The sequence below is a fragment of the Zootoca vivipara genome, chromosome 7, assembly GCF_965207765.1.
Source record: "Zootoca vivipara chromosome 7, rZooViv2.hap1.1, whole genome shotgun sequence".
NCBI lineage: Eukaryota > Metazoa > Chordata > Lepidosauria > Squamata > Lacertidae > Zootoca > Zootoca vivipara.
The window spans coordinates 5,843,915-5,871,407 of NC_142590.1; the positions used below are offsets into that span (position 1 = coordinate 5,843,915).

The window sequence follows — 27,493 nt, forward strand, 5'->3', positions numbered from 1 at the left end:
AGTATTTTCCACCTCTGGATTCCTCAATAGGTTGCCAGAATGCCTCTAAGCATGTGCAGAATACATACCCTATGGCACACTAAATTCACAGTAGCTAGTTCCCACGTATTTAATATCAGGGAACAGACTTTGGAGGAAATTCATGGAAGCTATGAAGCAGAATATCTGCTTAAAATATTCTAAGATGCAAACAATGTTGCATTCTTACCTGATCCTTCCTCACAATAAACGTATGCTTACATATATTTAAACCTGGTTAAAGCTACTGAAATTAATATTCCAATTTACATAATGTGTAAACTTTTTTATAATGAAACATTTGTGTCTTAGATATCTTACCTGAATTTTACAGGATGATTATGTGCTACATGACAATGATAATTCTATTCTTGTGATGCAGTGACCCTGCTGTGCTGTAGAGGAATAATAACATCATGTTTTCCTTTGGCTTATGTATTATGAAACAGGGTGAGGTGGGGCTCAGCTGTTATTTCTATTCCTAAACTGCATTTTAATTTGTTTTACTCTTCCTTTGTGCACAGATACATCCATTCCCCCCTCTCCCTTTTCTATTAGATGAAAATGAAACATAGAATGAAATATAATTGTAGTGTTTTTCTTTGCTGTTTCTATCCTGCCCTTCTGAAATTTGTACAACCTCCCTTTCTTCTTTTCCTCTCTGCATTGAACAGGCATGTTTAAAAGAGCTGCTTACATTGCTTTCTTGTAACCGCTTTCTAGTTACCTTTTTATAAACTTCGAGTGAAGTTATTGCATCTCAGTATATGTCCATAATTCATATCCTTTTGTCTAAATATGCTACCATACAGGTATACCTGGTGAGTTCCATCTGCTTCAATTTGCCTGATCAGCTAGTTTTGCTAGATGCCTCCTGTTTCCCCCCTTTAGTTTTGTAGAACCCAAGAAAGTTGCCACTGAGTGGATTTCTTTACCTTGCAATTTGTCCTTCTATTAAAGCGGGAGCAGGTGGCGCTGTGGTCTAAACCACTGAGGCTCTTGGGCTTGCTGATCAGAAGGTCAGCGGTTCGAATCCCCACGACGGGGTGAGCTCCCATTGCTCTGTCCCAGCTCCTGCCAACCTAGCAGTTTGAAAGCATGCCAGCGCAAGTAGATAAATAGGTACCGCTGTGGCGGGAAGGTAAACGGCATTTCCGTGTGCTCTGGCTTCTGTCACGGTGTCCCATTGCGCCGGAAGCGGTTTAGTCCTGCTGGCCACGTGACCCGGAAAGCTGTCTGCGGACAAACGCCGGCTCCCTCGGCCTGAAACAAGATGAGCGCCACAACCCCATAGTCGCCTTTGACTGGACTGTACCTTCTTATTTCTGGTCCCCGGGTTCATTTCCTTGCAAACTAGTTCCTCTCTCCCCCCCCCCTGCCCTATTCTAGTGTTCACCTCTCAGTGGCATCTTCTGAAAAAAGAATTCTCCTTCTCCAGCATGCACGCTCTGAGACCAAATAATTTTCTACGTTGTAGTGGCTTTGGTTATTTTGGCATCCTGTTATTTTTATTGTCATTGTTTCTTGGTTTATTAGTTGGTTTACTGGTGGCTTATAGTTTGAAGAAGACACATAAAATTATATTTAATGAGGCAGGATAGAAATATATTATTATTTTTAATGAAAAAATAAATAAACTGTTACTGCCACCACCAGCTTTGTGGAGACCTAGCCCATCTCATGAGAGTTTTACTGAGAGCTTGCTGGTGTGTAGGACCTGTTTCCTCTGGGTTTGGGGTGCCCCTGACCATAGACAGCTTGCAAGCCGTTTACAGTTCAATCCAATGCATTTCCACCCGGAAGTAAGCTTTGTTCAGTTCAATCGTACTTAGGTAAATTGTACCCATAGAAATTGGTCCCAGGTAAGCATATGCACAATTATTGTAGCCTTAGTTAATTGAAGGACCGTGTTTAGTGCACCTGCCAGCACGTTTTGTTGCTGTGGAAGGCGGGATGTATTTTTTATTGCTGAAGAGCACATTTACAGAGTCACACCACAAGAGAAAGTCCGTTTCAATTTCCGTGCTTCAAGTATCTTGATTAGGGGTGTTCAATGTTATCTAAAGCTCATGCATTTGAATCAAAATTAGTATAGTGGCTAAAACTGAGGTTGGGATCTTGCTTCTGCTATTCATTTGCTGGGTAGTTTTAGGAAAGCCCCTCTTTCTTGGCCTCAGACCCCACCCGACTATCAGGTGGAATAATGCTGACCTAGCTTGACGTTCTTACAAGGCTTACGAAGTAATATGTGGGAGACCTTTTGAACACTCCAAAGCAGCCTTTGCCAAGCTGGTGACCTCCAGATGTTTTGTATTACAGCTCCTATCCCTGACCTTTGCCCATAATGCCTGAGGCTTGATGGGAGTTGAAGCCCAGCAACATCTGGGGAGAACCAAGTTAGTGAAGGCTGCTCTAAAGTGCAATATTAAAACTAAGCCTACCATCATCAAGTAATCATCAGAAAAATAATACAGTATTCCTTGCTGTCACCTTGTTCATACAGCCTCATGTGTACCTTGACCTTCCCTTGTATAAATGCCTTTGTTATTCTAGTCTGCTTGCAACACTGTGCTCAAGAGAGAGCCGCCCTAAAGCATGTATTGATTATCCGCTTTTTAATGGCACTTTTCAAAGTCTCCACTAAAATGTCCAGCTAACTGGGTTGATTTTTGATGCTATGCACGGCTACATAAACACTGCTCTTAACAAAGCTGCCATTTCATTTTTAGGGAACCCTACTTCAGCATTCCTGTTCTTTCCACCAGCATTTTTGACAAGAGATCAACAGCTCTCTGTTCTCAAATGAGCTGAACTTTTTTTTACTCGTTTCTTCATTGTTTTACCCCATTTTCCTATGTACAGTTTTCTCAAGGTGACTTACAGTAATAACATGCTTTTGAAACTATATTCATTAAAACATAATTTAGAATGCTTAAAGCAAACAGAACTATCTGGGGCATCAGTTGAAAACGTTAAAGTTTTAATTGATCGTGATTTGAAGGTAAGGTTTCTGTTTTCTTTACTTGATAGCAAATAGGCATCAAGTGGAATTAGCTTTTAGTAGTGTTGAAGCTCGCAGTCTGTAAACAGAAGCTCTTATAATAGGCAACAAATGATTAAATTAGTCAAATCCTCCTTGCTATACTAATCTTTCAACATAAAAGGTATAGACAGTTTCATTCAGATATCATTACTGAGTCTATGAAGCTTATTGTTGTTCCAACCTAGTACAAGGTGTACATGTAACAGTGATGGCAATATTTTTATTTCTCTCATAAAATTTATATATTGCTTGATGGTAAAAACAAAGCAAAAGCTCAAAGCAGCTTTCCTTTCTCAATGATGATGATGATGCCAGCTTTCATCCATAGTTTTCAGGGCAGTTCACAAGATAAAAAAAACCAGTTTGTAATGTCTTCTTGTCTGATGCATGAGTGTTTTTACTGAGATCAGGAGAGTAAGCACATGCATAATAATAATAATAATAATAATAATAATAATAATAATAATAATAATTTATTATTTATACCCCGTCCATTTGGCTTGGTTTCCCCAGCCACTCTGGGTGGCTCCCAACAGAATTAAAAGCACAATAAAACACCAGGCATTCAAAGCGTCCCTAAACAGGGCTGCCTTCAGGTGTCTTTTAAAAGTCGGAGAGTTGTTTATTTAATAATAATACTGTAATTAAATTTCTATATCATCTTTCATCTGCGGATCACGGGGTAGTTTAAAAGGCCACTGATAATTAAAGACCAAAGGTCTAGTTACAAAGAAAAGTTTTTGGCTGGCACCTAAAGATATATAATGATGGCGCCAGATGAGCCTCGCTGGGGAATGCCACTCCACAAACAGGGAGCCACTGCAGAAAAGGCCCATTCTCATGTTGCCACTCTCTGGGCCTCCCATGGAAGGGGCACCCAAAGAAGGGCCTTAGGCAATGATCACGGGATCTGGGTCACTTCATATGGGGAAATTGCGGCCCTGAGCCATTTCAGACTTTATAAAGCCAGCATTTTGAATGGGGTGTGGAAACTAATTGGGATCTAGTGCAGTCGGGCCAGGATTGGTGTGATATGCTTGAACCATCTTTCCCTGTTGAGCACCCTGGCTGCTGAATTCTGCACCAGTTGAAGTTTCTGAACCATCTTCAGAGGTAGCCCCACTTAGAATGCATTGCAGTGCTCCAATCTAGAGATTACCAAAGCATAGATGACAGAAGGTTAGGCTATCAGCCTATGCTGATAGAAGGTGCTCAGTGCCCCCAAGGCCACCTGAAGTGATCTAGAAAGAGGTGTCTGTTTATTATGAATCTTAAAATGAAATTCTTTGAAGGAAACAGGAGCTGATGGTGGTGCATAGCCTCTTCACATCAGCGTTTCACACACATAGGCTCAGTTTGCCTGTAACACGAAACCAAACATGAATGTGCTTTGCTGCTGCTCCTGTTCTGCTGTGAGCCAAGCCATGATTTGGCTTAGCATGTCAATCAAACCTGGAATCACTGTAAGCAAAGAAGAAACCTTTGTTACAGCTCATGGTTTGATTCGTCTGGGTTCAGAGGGTACATTAAGCCACGATGATTTATTTATTGCAAATATTCTCCGGAAGCTTTCTGGGCAAATTTATTCATGTGAAAGCTCGCTTGTGTGAAACTGCTTTGTTTGGGTGTGTGACTATGGTAGGTAGCAAAAATGGAAATATTAAATATGGCCTTCTGATAGTTTACAATAACATGTTGAATTGTGAGTGCTCTTACGTTTAATTCAAAAAGGTACCTGTGCTGAGGTTTGATGAGACACGTTAATTTAAATATAATCAATAAATTAGGGCAGGAAGGCAGACTTACCCCATCAGACTTCCAGTTAGCATCACTTGGAGTTTATGCCACCCTGTTTGTTTCTGCATACATTTATAGTTTACTCGCATTTAATTAAAAGGCACACATTACCGCATCAATTATTTTCGGTGTTTGCTGTGGCCTTGTTGTTGACAGGAAGCGCTTGTTTCCCTGGGGTTCCTCCTTAGTGATTTTAAAGCACAGTGCGCTCTCTACCTTTTCCATTGGACTGTCTGGATTTGTGCCTGGAGCACAAGGTGAGGCCTGTCTGTTGGATTGCCATTTGTCTTAGTTATGTTGGGATGAATTTAGACTGTGACTTGAGGAACCTCCCTGTGGCCTTCATAGTGGAATATTTTCTTGCAAATAATTCCTTTCATCATTACCAAGTTGATCATTACTCAACAACAGGTTTCCTTTAAAAAGAAATCATAATTTGAATTGTTTCACTTCTGTGCATTTTTCTTTTAGGGCTTCTTCAGTAAACGGCTTAAAGGGTCAATCAAAAGAACAAAGAGCCAATCGAAATTGGATAGGAATACCAGCTTCCGTCTTCCATCCCTTCGACCCACTGAGGACAGGTAAGAACCATCATGAAGGGTCCTCCTCTTCCCTTCCAGACATTTGGCAAGTTGCATTAATCTATGGATATGCTCATATTGCATATGAAACCAGGAAGTCACACTTTAAACGAAACAAAATATAAAAAATCCTTCCAGGAGCACCTTGGAGACCAACTAAGTTTGTCATTGGCATGACAAACTTAGTTGGTCTCTAAGGTGCTACTGGAAGGATTTTTTTTAAAAAAATTTCGACTAGGCCAGACCAACACGGCTACCCACCTGTAATTGAAATGAAGGTTACTTATGCTGTTGTTTTCAAAATATTTGGCATAGGTTGCAATTCACAACCCACTTACACTACTTATAGCCCCGTTTAAAAATTAGTGTTCTTCTTTGTAGTCTCTCGGCATCTGGTTTCGGAGCCTGTGCAAAGCTTCATTTATAACATCCCAGAGCTGAACAGAGATTTGGCAGGAAGCCCGACTCTGGTGCACATGCTCAATGGGCGTGGCTCCATGTTTCCATTCGGTTCCTTTCAACTACTGCAGCATTGCTTGGAATGCTTTCAGTGTGTCCTCTTTCTCTGAGGAGACTGAGCTGAGTCTGGCTACATTTCCCCCCATTAACACCTATAGCAGTGGTCCAAATGGCATTCCTAACTTGTTTATTGCGGCAAAAGCTTTCAGTCAAGGAAATTAACTCTAGTCCACAAAAGTCTTTATGGTAGAGCCAGTGGATCATGAACTCTCGAATGATGAAGTGATAGATCCCATAGTTGTTTGAATACTGGGTAGTTAAAGCTTCTTTAAAGGGGGTTTAATCTTCCAAGAACAGGGAAGATCCTTTGTTCAGATAACTGTAGTATCTTCCACTTCACCTCTTCCCATGGTGAGAAGAGAATGGTAAAGGACTTTCAATCCTACGGGTTTATTCTCCTCACTTCCCAAGACGATTTGGGCTGAAAATGTCACACAAGTAACAATATTGTGACATGCTTATTTTCATTTTATCATCAGGGTCAGTGTTACTATTTGCAGAGGTCATAGTGTGCTGCCTCAATCGATATCATTATCTTCTTTGCTTAGAGAGAAGAAAAATAAAATCATGGCGACAGAAAAGCTTTACAAACATCTAACTGCATTGTTAATTCTGTGATTTGTGGAAAGCCTTTCTTCCAGATTTGACTTTCAGTAGATAACACTGTAATAATCATAGCAACTATAGCTTTGTCCTGACCCCCTTGTTTTGGTGTATCTTATTACTGGCCTGTAAAGATGGATTGCACATTATCCATTATAATAAATAATAATAAAATTTTATTTATACCCTGCCCTTCCCAGTTTAAAAACCGGACTCAGGGCAGCTAACAACAGATATAAAAACATTGATTAAAAACAACTTAAAAACAGCATAAAACACAACATCAATATAGCATCGCCAGAGGAAGGGGAAAAGGAATGGAAGCTTAGGTTAAATTGAAGGCCAGGCGGAATAACTCTGTCTTACAGGCCCTGCGGAAGGAGATCAAGTCCCGCAGGGCCCTAGTCTCATGGGACAGAGCATTCCACCAGGTCGGTGCCATCACTGAAAAGGATCTGGCCCTTGTGGAGGAAAGTCTGGCTTCTTTAGGGCCTGGGAACCTTAAACTGTTACTATTTGTGGACCTGAGGGTCCTCTGCGGGGCATACCGGGAGAGGCGGTCCCGTAAGTACGAGGGTCCTAGGCAGGCTCTGCCTACGAGGGTCCTTGGGTGGGCTCTGCTGTGTTGGGTCTAGATCAGGGGTCCCCAAACTACGGCCCCCGGGCCGGATGCGGCCCAATCGGCCTTCCAATCCGGCCCGCGACGACCCCCGCCGCCCGCTGCCGCCGCCCGCTCTCACGGCGCGCGGCGCAGCGGCGATCTGAAAAATCGGCAAAAAATCGCCGAAAATCCTTTGTGCGCATGCGTACGGGCCTCTCCCGACCCGGAAGAGGTCATTTCTGGTGCACTTCCAGGTCGGGGGAGGCCCATACGCATGCGCACAAGCGATTTTCGCCGATTTTTTTTCCGCCCGTGTGCGTGTGCGCATGCGCACGGGCGAGCACTCCCCCGCCCTCCGGCCCGCTGCGCGCGCACTCCCCTGCAGTCCGGCCCACCGCGCGGTCGGCGCGGCGGGCACCGGCCCGCCGCTCCGTAAGTCTGGGGACCCCTGGTCTAGATAGTAAGAGATTCAATCACTTTGTGGGGAGCAACCAGCTGGGGGAGAGAGAGAATTCAGATTTTGTAGGTAGCTTGAAAGAAAGAGCCATGAATTGGGTAGAATATAAAAAAACCAATGTGTGTTTTAGGAACTGATGCCAGTTTATAGATTAGCACTGTCTGTATGGTTGCTTGTCTGTCCCCAAAGGCTTAATGTCCATATGCAACAATAAACAGATACAAGAGGGAACCTGTAACGATTGCTGGCAGAGCTGGGCAGAGAGAAGACAAAAGTTTTTAATGATTTGTTTCACCAGCTGGGTTGGGCAAACACAGAGGCTTCTCTAAACCCACCCTCTCTGCATGACAGTAGGCTTGGAAACAAACAGAAGTTTATGCCCTCCCTTTGCCTCTGAAAAACCCAGTTCTTTCTTTCCCTCTTATTACTTCAGAGATGTGGGTTAAACCACTGTGCCGCTTGGGCTTGCCGATCGAAAGGTCAGTGGTTTGAATCCCCACAACGGGTGAGCTCCCGTTGCTCAGTCCCAGCTCCTGCCAACCTAACAGTTCAGTGTAGTGCAAGTAGATAAATAGATACCACTCCAGCGGGAAGGTAAACAGTGTTTCTGGTTTCGCCAGAAGCGGCTTAGTCATGCTGGCCACATGACCCGGAAAAACTGTCTGCGGAAGCGGACAAACAGCGGCTCCCTCGGCCTTTAAAGCGAGATGAGCATTGCAACCCCAGAGTTGTTCGCGACTGGACTTAACTGTCAGGGGTCCCTTTCCCTTTACCTTTACCTTTTTACTTCAGGGGCACAATGACCAGAAGTGGGATGGAAGACTGTGTAGACCAGGCTTCCTCAACCTCGGTCCTCCAGCTGTTTTGAGACTACAATTCCCATCATCCCTGACCACTGGTCCTGCTAGCTAGGGATCATGGGAGTTGTAGGCCAAAAACATTAGGAGGGTTGAGGTTGAGGAATCCTGGTGTAGACCAAATAACTATTTTATGGAGCTTGTAGGATAGTTTCAAGACTTCAATCCCCTGCTGTTTTTCTGCAAGGGTAAGTGGTCTCCCCAGTCAGTCAAGACCCTCTCCTTCGTTGCTCCCTTCAAATTTGGCCACATGTCTCAAAAATACAGCTGATATACAGCATCTTACCGTAAGTCTACTCTCATTTTTTTAAAAAGCCTGTGAGCTTTTTTCCCTTTCAGAGTTTTTTTCAGACTTAAACCTTCAGGTCAGTGTTTTGTTTTTAAAAGCCATTGCATTTAAATGCCGATAACCTGCTTGGCTCAAAAGCCCTTTAGGACAATAGAAAAGAGGAAATCTTGAGCAGACACTTTTGTCCATATTGCAGTCTGAGCTTGTTCGAAGAATTGAGTTACCTAAATCCCAGAGAGGATGTAATATGAGAAACGGCAAGGGCCCTTACCCTCCTTGCTGGCACATTCCTACATCTTTCAGGTTCCTGGTCTCCAACTATTGACACAGCTCATTGCTACAGCCCGTTAGCAGTGCATAGCACTTGCTTTGGTCCAAATAAATAATTGTGTATCAGAGATACCCTTTGCCTGTTTCAGAACTTGCTTAGCCTACTGAGTTAAGGTCAGGAGTGGGTCTCAAATCCTGATGCTCCCTTAAAGCCCTTCCCTACTTCTCCCTTCAGTCCATCTACAACAAGGGGCCCTGGCAATTCTTTTGAATGGTTTATTACTGTATTTATTACCCACAATGAGGGGAGCAGGGGAAGGAACATGCAAGTCCACAGCCTGCTCTTGAGCTCTCTTCACACAGAATCTCAACAGAGAAGTCCTATCTGAGCAGGTCATATATTTCTGTGCCTAACACTATGTAAATCAATATGCAGAGTTGATTTACATTAAGCATCTTAGTTTTCCTGAATTATTATAACAGTGATAATGAATTTTCACAATATTGAGGATGGAGGGGGGAGAGGCTGTAGGAAAGAGAAGAAGCAGAAATAGTTTTATTGGGAAAAACCAAAGTGGAATGTAGAAGGGAAAGATAGGTAGCTTTTGTTATGGGACATATCGGCCGTAATTAGAAAGATTCTGGAACGATTGGTCACAGATCAGATCCGGCTGCTCTCGGAGGACACTGATTTTCTAGATCCATTTCAATCTGGGTTTGGGCCTGGTTTTGGCACAGAAACTGCTTTGGTGGCCCAGTATGATGGCCTCAACCTTTCAGCGGCTTTCAATACCATCCACCATGATATCCTTTTGCAGCAACTGTCCGAGTTAGGGCTGGGTGGCCTTGCTTTGCAGTGGTTCCAGTCCTACTTGGATTGTCGTTGAGGAGTGTTTTTCAGCCCCGTGGAGCCTTCAATGTGGGTTTACGCAGGGTTTGATCCCATCCCCTATGCTGTTCAACATGTACATGAAGCCACTGAGTGGAGTTTTTTGGAGGTTTGGAGTACGTTGTCAGCAAGAGGCTGGTGTCACTCGGCTCCACTCCTCCTTTACAACTGCAGGTGAGGAAGTGGAAGTGCTGGACTGTTTGTTATCTTGCCTCAGGAAGGGACTGGATGAGAGCCAACAAACTGAAACTCAATCCAGATAAGACCGTGGCCCTGTTAGTGTTGGAATTTATTAATATTTTGAGTATTCCAATTTTAAAAAGCAGACAAAGTGACAACATTAGACAAGATCCAGAAAGAAGTGCTCACGGTTGGGATTTAAGAAGCTGAACAACATACCTGCCAAGTTGCTGTCAGAGAAATAAGGGACCGGGCCGGAAATAGCAGACCGGAAGTAGCGCTGCCGCCATTTTGGAACTGGGCGGAGTATGCTCAGAAGTGACTTTTGATGCTGCTTTGCCCAGTTCCAAAATGGCCGCCACGTCAGAAGTCGCACTGCAGCCATTTTGGAACTGGGCAGAGCAGCATCAAAAGTCGCTTCTGAGCATGCTCTGCCCAGTTCCAAAATGGTCACCGCGCCAGAATAAACCGGGAGAAAACAAAAAAATCCATTTTTTTCAGCTAGGAACAGGAGACTTGGCAGCTATGCTGAACAACCTTTTATGCTGTGTTCAGTTTTCACTGTTCATAAAAGTGGCTGTTTTTGAAAAATACAAATCCATGAAGGCTGCAAGGGTATAGTGGGAGGGTATTACTACAAATAGTTTCATCCTAGGAGACAATCTGGCTATTTAATTTCGTTTATTATCAAATAACAGCTGGCGGCTGAGCTTTTCTCCTAGCTTCTAGCATGAGGGCTTTAGCTTGTAGTTATGAGTAACCTGATAGATGGCATCATTTGTGAAAGTCATTAGAGTTGGAGTTTTGAGTAGCATAGGGAGCACACGTTCCTTCCTGGAACATCTTGTTTAAGCTTAATGCTTTTATCTTGTTTATTATTAAAATGTGCATCTGTGATTCCTTGTAAATCTCCATTTCAAATGCTGAAAATAGTTTCTTTCCTTTCAGTATTTTTGTAACTTTTATACTTTTTTTTAAATCTGATCAGTTTGCACTGTTGTTAAAGGATGAAAGACATTTTTCTATCATTATTTCCCCAGAAGCTTTGCTGGGGTTTGGTTTGGTTAATCTTTTTTTCAAATGCTGTCATCAGTGGGCATCCCTAGCTCAAGACTATAATTGTCTGAGACTCCACAAATGCCATTTTATAACAAAGCAAAATTGCCTTAGCATTTTCTCTTATTCTGAACAGGAGTTGGAGAATAGAAAGCAAAGCACAAAATAGATCAAGGGGGGGGGAGCAGGGCCGTGAATCCTATCCTTGGAGGGGGTGTCAGGGAAGCCCCAGCCCCTGCAAAAATAATAGGTTGCTGCTTTCACACCTTCAGCCAACATATATGGGAAATAATACAGTAGGACATATTGCATTGTTTATAAGGGGGTGGTCTGGTAGAAAGCCAATCAGCCTCTTGATCCAAATGAAAAACAGCTTATTTTTTAAAATAGTGATTTCCCTCTTTTGCCTGTGTTTTAAAAGAGCATGCTCTCAGTTTTACACAGTCAATGGTAGGCGAGTCGTGCACAGAAGCACCTAACTGCTAAACAGGGCTTTTCCACATCTTCCTATAAGCAGAGTCCTTTGACTCGATAGTGGAGTTTGGGGCTCAAATCTAATCCCTACAGTCTATAGAATCTGAAATGCATTTGTAAATGTCCAGACAAAGATAGCCTTTTATAAACTGTAGCATTAAGCTACAGAACCACCTCAGGCTGAAACTGAAGAAACTGAACAGTGAAGAAGACTGATAAGATTTATTATTGGCAGCAGAAGAATCCTGTTTGGATAGTGGGTGGGGATTTGTGTAGGGACATAAAACTCTCATCTGAAGGTGGAAGGAATTACTGCAGCTTCTGTACTGGAACCAGTAAAGTAGCATTCTTAACACCATGCCTGCGTTATCCACCCATTTGAGGTCTGCAGCAGTTTCTCTTGACAGCATGGAGCCCATCACTCCATTCAAAAGGTGCTATGCTAGTTGCCTGCACAAATGGCTCCTCTTTGGGAAGAAATTGATAGGCATATGTGGAAATGACGCCCAGCCCAGGAAGAACCTCTTGCTGAGGAGGCTGAATGTTTAATGAAGTCTTTCCTGCATTTGTGGTCTGATCTCCCTTTAATGCACCTACTTATCAGGCCAACTCCTTGGCTTACCCAGCTGTTGAAATGCAACTTTTTCTACAGAACTCGCTCATCCTTTGTATTATATTTAGCGGCCTGTTGCTGTGACCAGTCCCAGAAAATAGAAGCTTCTCTCATTTTACCCTATCTTCAGATCAGTTTGCCACATGTCCGGGTCAGTTTGTGAAGTTTCTTTTCAGTCCTTACAAAAAAAAAAATGTCAGCATTTTAGTGTGTGTTCCTTGCAATATGCACATTTTTTGATGCAATTTTTCCCTAATAAACACACTTTTGGAAGCGGTTTTCCTTAATATAATGCATTTTTGCATATTATCACAAATATATTCATGCTTATGCACGCTTTCCCCTAATGCATGCTTTTTGTACATTTTGTTGTTGTTATTGGTGAGCTGCATCAGATTCAGAGGTACGCATTTTAAAGGGAAGTCAATCAATCCATATACTTTATTCGACCGATAGAAACAAAAAACATTTCTCAATACAAAGATAAACATATAAAACTGAAGGCATCAGAGGGATACATAAAAATATAAAAATATAAAACTGAAGGCATCAGAGGGATACATAAATGGGGTATGACCGCGCCACTAAACCTCCTACAGATAACCCACATCAAGACATTTGATTATACGTTTCCGACACTTGAGCGCCAGGAAGAGGAATTTAGCCACTGAGAAGGTTATTTTTCCAGTGGGCTTGTTTAGCAAATATGCTGCCTGCTGTTCTCTTGGTCGGGAACTAAACTGAGATAAATACGGGTCTATAAGATATTGCCTTAAATCATTATAAAAGGGACAACTCAGTAGAATGTGTTCTGTGGATTCTACCTCACCCAAGGCACAATGGCACATTCTCTAACCGTATGGGACTCCTCCAAATCTTCCCCTCAAAACCGCCGAATCAAGGACATTCAGTCTAGCCGCAGTAATTAGTCTGCGGTATTCCACGTAGTGGATATCCGCCAGGTAACGGGCTGGTGCAGACTGATACACCTGCTCCCCTAAAAACATCCCAGATTTCACGCGGGCTATGTCCTCCTGTCTGGCGATATCCCCCAATCTCTGAGCGATCATCGCTTTAGCGCGGCTGTATGTCATGGACTCAATATAAAGGGAGGACAGACCGCACTTTTGCACTTCCTCTACCACTTCCCTTTCCCATGGAGATTTAAAATTATCCCTCAGAATCAGGGGGCCAAACCCATCGGTCTGAAACATAGTTTGAGCCATAGCCATAATTTCGCTTTCAGGGCCACATACGTAAAGGCTTGGCAACCGGTCTCCAATCTCATGATCGCACCCGCAACAGAAGGGGGGTTCCTGAGAATGGCCCTGAGGAATTGTGATTGGATAGATTCCAATCTTACAAAGTCCCTACGTGAACCCAAGGCAATGCCCACCAGAAGTAGTGGGAGAACTTTCATTTTAAAGAGTCGCAGGGCAACATCTACTGTTTGTGCCTGTTTTTTGGAATACAGGGATCTAATCTTAAAGGGAAGTTTGTTTCAAACTGCATATTGTTTTGGAAAGTGCCAATTAGGTAGTTTCATGTGAAAATTCAAACTGAACAGAATCCCCGCTCTCCCGGTCCCCACATGTTATATTACCTCTTCATATGTTCCATCATCCATTGCCAAATTTAGGCTCCCCAGAAACAAATGATCTTATTGCCAAGAACCATGTACGCTTATGCACAAGACACCTACCATTTTTTTCTTTTTCCCTATGGAAGGAACTCTTCCATCCTACAAGCCACAACTGGAAATTCCAATATTCTTCTTAAACATTTTCCTGAACCCACTGAGGGCCTTTGATTCCACAGCTGTTTCAGGAAGGCTGTTGCATAAATCTACACCTCTAATAGTTGAAAAAACATTCTTTCAATTTTCTGTCTCTATTAGTTAATGCCTAGGAGACCATTTTCACTTGCATTGCATGTGTTTGTTTTAAAGGACCACTTCCAAACAAGCAAGCAGAAATCCATATTCTGCAAATCACTCACATGTATTCATAAGGTGAGATTCTGTGCTAGTTAATAAACATGACTAGCTTAGGTTCCTTAATTTCAGTAGGTCCCCTCTTAGTAGGACTTAGTTGACTACAACCTATAGAATTTGGGTTTCCTGACTGGAGAAACTAGACTTGCTTAATACAAACCTTTTTGACTTTAATTTATCAGAGGACCAAAGTGCAAACCCTGCCTTCTTACCTGTGGTGCAAAAGGGAATTGGGTCTTCCATTCCTTCAAAGACTCAGGCCCATATCATGTATTACAGTGGGTACAAGTTTATGATTTTGTATAGATGTCATTAGGTCTCGTAAAATGTGAAGCATCTACATGTACACTCCCCACCCCCAGATTTATACTGTGCAAGCAAGTCAGAGAGCTGGGGGCAAAGTTATTTTCAAAGTATTTTAGCAGGCTATAAATGGAGGAAAGTCAGATATGTAACCATATCACAAAATAGAAAGAAGCTGTACTAAACCTGGACCTATTTTAGAGAGGATGAAGTTGCTGTCGCATATTATGTTCCAGGTTCGAGAAGAATCCTGTAGGCATGAATTGTTGTTTGTTGTTCTTGTAGTTTTACTCTACTGTTGTTAAAAAAAAGAACCCCACACGCTATGCAAATCAGCTTAAAGGAGTTAAAACTGACATTAAAATTAGTAAGCTAAGCAATACTAATATGATAATAAAAGTAACAGTAAAAGCAGATCTTTTAAATGACAGCTGAATTTAAGGCAGGCAGCTAATAGACTAAAATAATCTGTTAAAAGTCCAATGAAATAACAATATTCATGAATATTTGAAAACTAAGAGGAAAGAGGCCTGGTGGGTGTCCCCAAGAAGAATGTTCCGGTGTCTTAGTGCCACTGTTTCACATACCTGGCCATCTGATCTAATGCAAGAGTGTTTGGAGTTGTAATGGCTAAACCAGCACTTTAAATTGAGTCTGGAAACCAAAAGGCTGCCATTGCAGTAATAGTCTTCAACCTTTTCAACAAGTGTACCATGTAATTAGATGGTACCATTGCTGGCATATACTACATTGAGAGGTAGCCAGGATGATGACTGGCCGGTTCCTGCAACAGTGATTCTTATGTAGACTTATAGCCTAGGTGGATATTGGGTCCTGTTCTTAAGCAGGGAGCATCAGTGCCAACTCCCTGAGCGCCCGGGCACCCACAAAATTCCCCATGAAGGGGCTGGGCACCCACAAATTTCAGTCCCACTGCACACTACATGGCACCCACGGCCCCGGGCACCCATGGTTGTGGGGCAAGTTAGCACTCCTGGCAGGGGCACATACTCAGGCTCACTCAGATCCAGATTAGTTGTGCCTTAACTGTTAAGAGGATAGAATCATAGAATCATAGAGTTGGAAGAGACCACAAGGGCCATCCAGTCCAACCCCCTGCCAAGCAGGAAACACCATCAAAGCATTCTTGACATATGGCTGTCAAGCCTCTGCTTAAAGACCTCCAAAGAAGGAGACTCCACCACACTTCTTGGCAGCAAATTCCACTGTCGAACAGCTCTTACTGTCAGGAAGTTCTTCCTAATGTTTAGGTGGAATCTTCTTTCTAGTCTGTACAAATATTCTTGCTTTGTGATCCCTGCATATGACTGCCTCTGATCCTCTGAGTTCAGTGCCAGAGAGTGACGCAGGTAAGGGTGCCTGTCTGTGCCATAGAGGCAGTTATATGGACTTTGCCTTTTCTCTCAAAGAGCGTTGCAGCCCCCTGATGCTGCAGTTTGTGGTGCCCTTGGCTGCACATTGGTCATCTATGCTGCAGACCTAGAGCTGTAGTCATCAAGAGGGAGCAGGTGCCCAAATGTGTCTGGTTCAGGTCTGAAATAAGCTTGCAGGATGAGAAGAGGCCTTTTTGCAAGCTTTGTTTTTGTTTTTGACTTTCACTGAACAGCTGTTCCCAGCTATTTGTGTATCACAAACACTTTCCTATGCAGTTTCTAGTGTCTTAGAAATCCCCCTGCTATTCCAAGTCCTTCTCAGCAAATTATCCTCCCAATAATACGCCGTGAAGTCTGATGCTGGCTGACATGCTCCAGCTTGTGCCTTGGGCATATTTTGAACGGTCTTCTACTCGGTGAAGGATTCTTTTGAGAAGCATATAATCGTTTTACGGAATCAGTCACAATATTTGCCCTTTGCTGCTTGTTGTCCATTGCATCGTTGTTAGCACTCCAGGGCTCCTAAATGCATCTTATATGCATGCTGTTAAGAGTGCCAAAATATTAAAACTATCTCCTGAGTTTTAAAAGTGAAGAATAATCGACAAACAACCAGGGAGAGATTCTGAAATAACATATTTAGTACGCAAGGAGGGAGTCAGCTGATATTGCCAGTTTGGGATCAGGGACTGCAGGCTTTTCTAACTGCCCCCCCCCGCTAAATCCTTGACCTTAGTTTTGTTTATCATGGGGGGGGGGGTGAGCGGGGAGAGAATGATGGCTGAGACAGGTTGCATATGCTGTCAGTGGATATAGTTAAAGCTCTGTGGACAGCTGGGAGGGTTTTGCCCTCCTGGGATTTACTGCCACGTGGGAATCCTCCTGATTTAGTAAAAGTCATTTTTATGGCATTATCAGACAGCTGTAGCTCGTCAAAGAATTCTCTCCCCGGTTCCTGAGAATGGCCTTTCCTGGGCTCCAGCACACCAAGTAGACATGGCTTTGGGATTTGTCGTGAAGCGATACCGCTGTGCACACACCGCTGCTTTCTACTACGGGTGCGTTCCTTCATTTCGAATGTCATATTTGCAATACAGAGAATAGTGGCAAGTCAGCCTCGGAAACAAATATCGCAGGCTGTCGTCTCCCTGTTGTTTGTCGATATTCTAATCCTAGTTTACAGAAAATGACAATATTGGAGCGGGTCGATTTGATCCTGTTTGAGCTGAAAGGAGAGGAATGTGCTGATGGCTTGCCTCACATTCAGCAGATGCTATTTCTGAGCACATTGTGTTTGTGTGTGCGCCTGCACATGCGCACAGGGAAGGTTTTCGTAGTTCTCCACTTATGGTGTATTAATATGTGCATGCAGTTGCATAAAGAAGGGTTGTGGGACTCTGTGTTATAGGACTCTGTCAGTCGTTGAAACAAAGTCTTGCTTGGTTTACATAGTTCTTACACTACATTTTTCTGCATCTTTGATATAAGAGACAATTGTAGTATGTGCATAAGTTTCTGAGAGAATGTCTAAATTGTAAGACTCCCCTCTGGAGTTTGTGGGTGCTTTGCTTCAAGGTGTGGGACGCGGGTGGCTCTGTGGGTTAAACCACAGAGCCTAGGGCTTGCCGATCAGAAGGTCGGCGGTTCAAATCCCTGCAACGGGGTGAGCTCCCATTGCTCCGTCCTAGCTCCTGCCAACCTAGCAGTTCCAAAGCACGTCAACGTGCAAGTAGATAAATAGGTACAGCGGGAAGGTAAACGGCGTTTCCGTGTGTTGCTCTGGTTCGCCAGAAGCGGCTTTGTCATGCTGGCCACATGAACTGGAAGCTGTATGCCAGCTCCCTCGGCCAATAACGCAGGATGAGTGCCGCAACCCCAGAGTCAGTCACGACTGGACCTAATGGTCAGGGGTACCTTTACCTTTACCTTGCTTCAAGGTAGATGCAAATATTGCAGTTCTTCCTCTTTTTTTGTCTTTTAAAAGGAATACAAGTAGTTCTGCTTGAAGGTTTCAATAACTGCTTTATTCTGAAGGGTGAGAAAGGAAGTCATGTGTCTCCTTCTACAGAGTTGTTGCTGCTTTTTTACTGTACTGTATTAGGAACTGCTCTGTCCTTGTTTCCACTTGTTTTCCGGCAGCAGTGTAACAAAATGCTTCTTAATAACATGTAGCACATTGTTTCCAGGCCGGCAGAATGGGGATTCCACCCTAAGGAGTACCCTTCTATAAATAGCTATTGGTGCAACCTGATAAGTGCACTATATCTGTTCGGTAAAATGGAATTGTTAGTACTGTAGAGAGAAGCTACGCCTGTAAACCTGAGCAGTCCCACAGTTTAAATGAGTTGCAATATATATTGAGAATGTTTCAGGAAGGCATATGCAACCAAACATACCAAACTGAAACACCGATTTTAGGATCTTTGGCTATATATTGGTTTTTAAATGAGAACTGTGCCTTTCATGCAAACCCAGAGGTTACAAAATAATTTAATCCAGGCGGATCTCACACGTCAGTTTTTGTGTACATAAGCAGTTAAATCTCTAGGATGGTATTCAGCTGCTTGACTTAGGCACATTAACTTAGTCAAGACTTTCTTCATTAATTGCAGTGGGTCGAGGAATATTTGCTAGGCAGAGGGGGGGTGTTTGACCATTTGATATTTAGACAATCAAGCAGGTTATAATGTCTGTAAAATTGAGGCCGGTGCTGAAAACATAGTTTGTGCCTTTGGTTTAAAAAATGAGGCCTTTGAGACTTCAGCTCAGCAGCCCCCAAAATTTTGGCACTTACAAACAGAAATATCCAGTATATCCCCATCAACTTTGTATGAAAACAAAGGTATGTTTTCTCTCCCAAATATGTGCCATCTTGTTCCAGCAGCTTTTGCACCTTCTTTTGAAAGGGTATGACTGATTCACCTAGGAATGTGCATCTACATTCTGTTCCAACTAGTAACTACGCACAACTGGGGCAGGTCATGGTTGAAAGGCTTGTTTGGTCGCTCTTAGAAGCTGCCAGCAAAGCACAGTTAAAGCAGGGAGTGTCAGCCCAGAGCACCTGAGCGAGCCAGGGAAATTCAAAGCTTTCGTTTGCCATTAGTGATGTCATCACCTAGCAAAGGGTTACAAACAGGCACAAAAATGTACAAGAGAGCAGAAAGCAGGGTTTTCCCCATGAACATTCCCCACCAGGGATTGCCAGCTTTTTAACTGAAGATTGAACCCCACCAGAAATCAATAGTCCAACCTGCTTTCCCAGTCTTATTCTCACCATGCTATATAATTCCCATTTTGCAGATGAGTAAGCTGAGGCTGAGAAAGGAAGTTGCTCAGGGCTAAGCAGTGAGTCCATAAACTGAACTGAGATTTGAAAATGGCCTGCTTTTGGTCTGACCTGAGACAAATCAAGCTACGTTAGGGCATGGGAGTGTAAGCATCTCTCTAATAAGAGGGCAGCTGAGAGAACAGTATGTGGCATTTTTAATCAGATATATAAAGTCTGAGAGGAACCTAACTGTGTGAACTAATGCACCCTATCATTAATGTCCTTTGATTCTTCCCTATAATAAGATGGTGGATGAATTAAATTCTGCATTTTGTTGTTTAAGTGCTAGCACCTATGTCATGTTTGCTTCTGAGAGATTTCTAATCCTTATTCATTATTATTTTTCAGAGCAAACCCCCACATCCCATAGTAATCACAGTAATTGAAACATGTACTTTGGAGTCTGGCTTTTAAATAGGTCAAAAGCAGCAGGAGGACTTCATAAGCAGAGGACAATTTGATTTTTAACCCTTCTTTCCCCCTATGCTTGAATGCTAGACCAGGCTGGTCAGGCAACTATTGGATGCCAGAGGGGCTCCCTCTGCCCCCCAGTTCTCCACTCCGAATGGAGACTGAATGGAACAGAGAAGTGATGTTTGATTGTGTGCGTGGCTGAATTTATCCATTCTGGAGTGAAAGAGCTCTACAGTGGGGCAACTGTGCACTTGCCCAGCACTTGGCTACAGCACCCTCCACCTTTGTTCCCTAATGCACAGGGATGTTTCCTTACCATCTTTGCTGTGGCCGGCACTCGTTTCCCCCAACTGCTACTGGCTGGCAGTGGGTTCCTGCTTCTGAGCTGGCTGCTGAGGGAATTGTGGATTTGCAACCTGTTTAGTGAGTGCAGTTGTGGAGCTGCAACGGGATGTTAAAATATTTACTAGGAACCCTTGAGGTTGAAAGCAGGGATGGGAGCACTGTGGCCCTCCAGATGGTGCTGGACCGCCACTCTGACTATTGGCCCTGCTTGGCTGGGACTGACCAGAATTAGAAATCCTCTGGCGAGCTGCAGGTTCCCCATCCTTGGTTTAAAGGAATACTGTGTCTTGATTGGTGCAAGGATACTGATAAGAAATACAGAGGAAGCGTTATATAGTCCAAGACCCTATGGAACAATTAAAGGGTTGGTACAGTGCAAAAGTGTTGGTACAGGGACCCAGGTGGCGCTGTGGTTAAACCACTGAGCCTAGGGCTTGCTGATCAGAAGGTCGGCGGTTCGAATCCCTGTGACGGGGTGAGCTCCCGTTGCTCAGTCCCAGCTCCTGCCAACCTAGCAGTTTGAAAGCATGTCAAAATGCAAGTAGATAAACAGGAACCGCTACAGCGGGAAGGTAAACGGCGTTTCCATGTGCTGCTCTGGTTTGCCAGAAGCGGCTTTGTCATGCTGGCCACATGACCTGGAAGCTATACGCCAGCTCCCTCGGCCAATAATGCGAGATGAGCGCGCAACCCCAGAGTCGGTCACGACTGGACCTAATGGTCAGGGGTCCCTTTACCTTTACCTTTACAGTGCAAAAAGAACATATTTACCTATTATTGGCCTCACTGTATGGGACCAACTTCACACTACTTACTATCCTGTGTTGGTAGGTTTTGATAATAAGATATTCCCTTCTGTCAGGTTTATGCTGTACTTGGATAGCTTATAAAAGGTTAATTATCCTAGCTAAGTGTAATTGAAATAGGGATTTGGAGGGTTAATGGAGCTGTTGAGAAGAACAGATTTGTGCAAACATCCCCCCCTCAACAGCCTTCTTGCCACCCTATATGCCTGCATGATCTTCCTGTTTACAGTAATCCTGCTTGCCCGTGATTAACTGCCATCTTTGCAGAGACTAAGTGCCACTCATTTTTCCAATCCCCCCCCCCTAATACGGGAAAGGCTCTTTTAATCTACCATCATCACTGGTCATTAGAAAACAAGTGGAGTGGCTTGGAGTTATTATCTCTGTGCTCAAAAGCAAGAGGGCTGGGGAAATTGCCTCTTGTTAATTGCAGCACAGGGATGTCGGAAGAGATTTCTGTTACGTGGTAGGATCAAATTATTATTATTTTCTAGAAAGATAACTCTTTACATATAGTCCATTGCTTTGTGAACTAGAACTATTTGTAGACTAACAGATATGAAAGCAGCAGCTGCTGCTGCTTTTCCATCCCTGTGATCTATTAATATTGGATAGAGCAATCCAACCATGATCTCCTGTGCTGGAAGGGGTGTGGATAGGATTGGGGGTGTCACTCTGGCAGCCTCCACTGTTGGGGGGGTCTCTACAACTGCAGGGGAGCCCCACCAGCAAAATGCATCCATCCAAGCAGGTGGAAACTACCACTGGAGCAGTGGTCAGCAAGAAAGCCCCCAAAGAGTGGAGCTTTTTGTTGAGATTGTTGAGCCTTTGGGGGAAACCTAACCCCAAAAATAGTGATTTTAAACTTTTTGAGCTGTTTCCGCTACGTTTTCCACCGCCTTGCCATACATCCGGGTTTCCCCTGACATTTTGCCAATTTGGCCAACCCACCCACCCCCGTGCCATTTTTACACCCCAAAACCAGGACTGGCCAGGAGTTTTCCTGCCGTATGCAGTCCCATCGAGCCAGATCTGAGCCTCTTCACTGAACCTGCCTGGGAACTGGCATAGCGAACACGTTTTCTTCTCCACCCCAGCTAGCATAAGGGGCAGAGTTGTGGAAGTGGTGGCGGCTAGGCTACTCCATCCATCCCTGCTATTTCCAGCAGGAGCTTACATTCACCGCCAAGCTGTGCTAGAATTGGAAGATGCAGTTGTGTCCTGTCTGTAAAAATGGGCACGAGTGATGGGTTTTTAATACAATAAGGCAAAAATGACACTGTTGAACCTACAAGATGGGGATAATAGTAGGAAGCAGACAGAATGTGGATTCTGTTGCTGACCTTGTATGGAGGAGCCACTGGGGCTGTGTTGGGCTCATCCAGCCTCATTGACTCAAGTAGCTCTTCACATCTTTACAATGGTCATAGCACCCATTTCAGCTCCCCCTTCCTGTGGCTCAGCGGCGGAGGAAGCTGCTCGGGCACCTGGGGTGGGGTGGCCAGGGGCAAGGCGAGCCACCCATAAGGGCGGGGCCTCCGGACACTACCTGCCTCCTCCCACTCAGCCGCCCTACAGCTGGGGGGGGGGAGAGGCAGCGGGAGAACCATTTGGGCAGCGCAGAGCCTGCGTGCGCCCGAGCCACCGTGTCTCTCCCGGGAGAGACGCATGGCTCAGGTGCACTGCAGGCTCCACAGTGAGTGCCGCACAGTGAGTGGTGACACCTGGGGTGGACCGCACCTACCACACTCCCTTTCTCCACTCCTGCTGTGGCTTCCTTGTCTGTGCAACAATGCCTTCTCATTCTCCCTCTTTGCTGCCTCTCATCATCTGGGCCCTATAAGCTTCTCATCATCATCTCTGATCTCAACCATCCTGTTTTCCTTCACACCCATTTGATCTGCATTCATTGGATTCTGTGTCTTGCCTGCAGCTCTCACCTTGCCATCGTAATCCAGATGCCTCTGCTTCCCTCCCTCCTCTGTATTGTAAGGGCTTTCCTCAAGCATCTGATAGACAGCTATAAATCTAAAGTAATTTAAGAAGTATTCAGTCCTGTAAGACCCACCTACAATCAATGAAGTAGGGAGAACTAGGCTACACTTAGCCTTTATGTGGTCCTACTTAAAATTTGTCATATGGAAAAATGTCGTTCAATACAAAGTTTTTATTTTATGTTAACTTGGGTCCATTTCACACACAAGATGGGAGCTGCTGGTTCATGTGGTGAACTGAAACAAATAGACTGGTCACCGCCTTGCGGCATTCTCTGCTCCATGTCAAACTGTCATTGGAATGTGTTTGTGATGATGTGGAGACAATCCTTTGTAGCGGTGGCTGATTTGTAAAGGAAGCCATCAATTGTGAGACAGCTCTTAGTGTCCATCGTAATATGAGTATGTAGCTTATTGGTGGAGAAAGCATCCATTTAAAATATCCGTGGTTTAGATTTAAAGCATATATGGTGCAAGACTCTGCTTCCGTCTTGTAGTGGGTCTGAAACCTTAGAAAACAATATTCAGAAATAGTGGTGTTTGCCTAGGAAGCTGAGCAGATTTTAGTGGAGGATTCAGCCTTCATGGGGGGGGGGGATATGATAAATGCCCCCCCATGGGAGAAGGAATCATACGTGAGGCAAGATGAATAGGGCTTTTCTGATGTGCTGTTCTTCTGCCACTCAAATGCTGACGTGATTCCTCCCTCGATGTAAGTGTCTGGTTCGCTTGCTGAAAGGGAGGGCAGGGACTCTCTCCTCTCCCCAGAAAGGTCACCTTTGCTGTGTTTGCAGAGAGTGCTCCCTGAGCTCTGCTGACTGCTGCTTCTCCCTGCTGTCTTCCACCTCTAATCTCCTTATAGATGCAGCACCATGGCAACGGGCCCAGGGCTGAGTGAGCTGGGCACATACCAGGAACCTTGTTTGTGTCACCTGAGGGACAGGATGCGGAGTGCGAAAGATGGAGAGAAGAAGAGGGATGCCTTAGTCTGTGTGGGCAGACTGGTTTACCTCCTGGCTCTTCTCAGAGGCGCACCTGTGAAACTTTAGAGCAGAGCCATCGGCAGCTCGCCCGCTTCTGGATTGAGCCATTGCTGCCTTGCAAGGAGGAATTCCTCTTCTGCGGTGTAGTCAAAGAGGAGGAGGAGGAGGTGTGGGGGTACCAAGGCACATGGCACCGCTATGATTTGGGGCTGCACGGTCAGGTGGCTATACAATTGCTTCATGTAGGTGTGCTGGATTTATCAGAATTAGTGAGTTCTTTGTATGTGGGAATTGAGCAATACAGCTAATGGTTATAGAAGTATGTACTCTATTGCTTATTGCTTTGGCTATTCCCCAGTATATCCCTCTGGTGTAAACCTGAGTTTGGAATAGATGTGATCCTTGGCCTTCAGTCTCAACTATTTGCTGTCTTTTGCGGGGGGGGGGGCAGGGAGTCTGGCAATTTGGCAGAAAAGGACTGCCTTGGCAGGCTGGAGATAGTCAAATGAGAGGATTTTGTTAGATTTGATTTTAAAACTTAATATTTTTGATGCACATCGCCTATTCACAACTGGTTATGAAATCTATGTGCTTGAACTTTTAGGTTTCATTGGTAACTGAAGCAGGTTGTCATCTTGCATATAAAAACCTTTTGTTGTTTCCTTGCAAAGACCCCTCAGGCTGCCCCCCCCCCCCGTTGCCCTGCACCCCAGCTTTTATCGTTACTATATTTTGTGTAACTTGAAATGTCAGCATTTTTTTCTTTTTAAGGATTTCTAAATCGGAGTTGTCTATCCCAGGCAGGAATGAAGCAAAGCAAATTCTCCCAGCTGCTTCTGGGCTTTCTTTTAAACATGACTTGGGCAGCAAAGTCTAACATTCAAGCCTTGAGGGAATGGGGAGAAGTGCTGCTCTCTCTCTCACACACACACACACACATCACACTTTTTTAAAACTGCTCCTGCTCCTGTGCCTTCTGAGTGCTTGACACTTGGAAATTAAGCAAGTAATTTTACCTGGAAGGAATAATAATAATAATAGGAATAGGGATTGCTGTTCAAAGGCAAAGGAGCAGTGCCAGAAAGAATTGCCAAACCTGCAAGGTAGGAACAGAGGGTTTCAAACAATTTCTTTATTTGTATTTTTCCTTCAATAAAAACTAAATGCAGTATGTGTTTAAGAATTTAAAATTGACCGATATGATTTATAGGATCCCAACAAAAGGACATGGTTTAAGTAAGAGACAATGGAAGTTAAAAACTATAGCAGTTATGGAACAAATCTCAAATGCGGAGAATTAATCCCAGAGAATAATTTTTTTATCTCAGCGTAAAGGGGGAATCATCAAGAAACTACTCTGCTTCTGTTTAAAATATAAATGTCAGATGAGAGCATGAGGTCAGTTGAAATGTGATTTATTTGTAAACTAGGGGTTTAGGTTTGCTGGAGCGATAAGGATCAGGCTTGTGGCACCCTAAAGAGTTTGGATTTTTTATGTAAGGGAGCAGTCAAAAACAGAGTATACTCCCCAAGGTGTGAAATGGCACTTTCCATTCTATTCGTTGTTGTCTTAAAGATAACTAATACCATGCCCTTCTCTTGCTATGGGCAGTTCACCAGAAATGAAAAATAATTTTTTTCAATGGGGACTCCGCCCTAGCTCACTCTGCACGCCAACCCCCTTGCCATTTCCCCATATTAACCACCTAGAGGAGCTTCCCCTCCCCAACAAATAACTACTAAGCTCCCCTTTCACCTTTCTGAAGCCACTTCTCTTTTCTATTCTGCAGCGCCACTTGGCACCCGTTTCCATCTTCACCCCATGCCTATACCTCCTTGCCCTCCTTTTGTGCACCCCCCTCTGCATCTGCTGATGTTTTAAACCATCACTTTCTGCCTCTCCGTGTCCCTGTCTTCTCACTCCCATGCTACGGCCACTGCTGTTGTGCCACCTGCCTCCTCTTTAGCTCCCACACACACACACACACCTTGGCCTAATGCAAATCCAGGATTGGGATGCAGTACAGTACTACAAATCCTCCAAAGGGGATGCACAAGGATATTCTTATTTTTATTATAGAGGAAAAAAGCATTGAAATTCTGTGGGAAATGTCGGAATCCTTCCGTTAAATGAAACCAGAATAGCGTGCATTTTATTTTCTGTGCACGCGCCCCCCCCCACTCGCGAATTAGGCACATCTCAGCTTCACTGTGAACTCTCTTGTGCATCCTTGTCAAGTCACTGCCTTTACTTTTGTTTTCCAAGTGCATACAGAGGATAAAGCAACAGAACCAGTTGGGCTCCTAGGGCATTTGCATAGGCTTCTGAATATTTACAAAGTGCCACCTCTGATAAGATTTCTTTCTTTCTAGGAAGCGGTCTTATATTAAATGACCACTTTATGGCCATCTAGCCCTATTTGTACAACTCTTTGTCTTACCCTGACAGACAGCAGCTCTCCAGGGTCTCGGGGGGGGGGGTCTTCCCCTTCCCCTACTGCCTAATCCTTGTGAAAAGAAGGTGCCTGGGGTTGACCCCCTGAGTCCTGCACACAGATTATGTGCTCTGCCAAGCCAGCCAGCTAGGATTCCTCATTCATAATGGAATCCACTGGTTTGGGCAAAGCTTTTTGAATCCTGCTTGCTTTTTTTTACATGGGATGGGAAGGAAATTGATGGAGTTGGGGTTAAGGCACAGAGCGGGACGCGGAATAGTCTTTGCATAAGAAGAGGCCTGTTGTGCTAATAAAGGTTATACAAAAAAGAAACTGCATCCCAACAAACTAAAAGATGTATTGAAAGATGATTGGGATAAAAAAAATAGCTATTACAAGCTACTGTGAATAAATTTGGTCTATGAATCAATATTATATGAAATCTATTGACAATTGAAAACAGACCTCCTTGTTTCAGAAGCAAAAGAACTGAAATAAAAATAAAAAAATTCTTTCAGTAGCACCTTAAAGACCAACTAAGTTTATATTTTGGTATGAGCTTTCGTGTGCATGCACACTTCTTCAGATACACTAGAAACAGAAGTGTCAGACCCTATATATATACAGAGGGTGGTGGGGGTGGGTGGGAATGGGAGATGGGCTGATGGGAGTGGTAAACCTGTATCCATCTACAGGTTTACCACTCCCATCAGCCCATCTCCCATTCCCACCCACCCCCACCACCCTCTGTATATATATAGGGTCTGACACTTCTGTTTCTAGTGTATCTGAAGAAGTGTGCATGCACACGAAAGCTCATACCAAAATATAAACTTAGTTGGTCTTTAAGGTGCTACTGAAAGAATTTTTTTATTTTGCTTCGACTCAGACCAACACGGCTACCTACCTGTAACTGAAATAAAAACAGTTTGTACTGACAAAATATCAACAATGTACCTATAATAAAACCTGTTTGGCATCAAAGCAAATGTGGCTTTAGAAACAATAAAACAAATTTGCTATATACAAATAAAAAACAATACCACCAATTAGGATTAATAATAATACTTATCAAGCTGGACAGAAGAGTTCAAGGATGTACCATAATGTTTGATGGCACATTAGCTGAACTAATTTGCAATACTTGCTCCATTTGAAGGGGCTTTGAGAGCCCACTTTAACATAACTATGCCTTCTTACATTCATGTATGGCACTCAAAGGCTAGATAAATGTAAACCCCGGTCGGTGCT

General features: G+C 43.8%; 1 protein-coding gene across 11 annotated transcripts in view; it reads left to right on the forward strand.

The window, feature by feature from the left end:
* RASAL2 (RAS protein activator like 2) overlaps window positions 1–27,493 on the forward strand; it is a 215,597-nt gene that overhangs the window by 148,928 nt on the left and 39,176 nt on the right. For all 11 annotated transcript variants that reach the window (XM_088673678.1, XM_088673679.1, XM_035121311.3 and 8 more), the window contains one exon: window positions 5,330–5,439. In XM_088673678.1, the coding sequence (XP_088529804.1) occupies window positions 5,330–5,439 (110 nt within the window). The remainder of the gene's footprint in view (window positions 1–5,329; window positions 5,440–27,493) is intronic.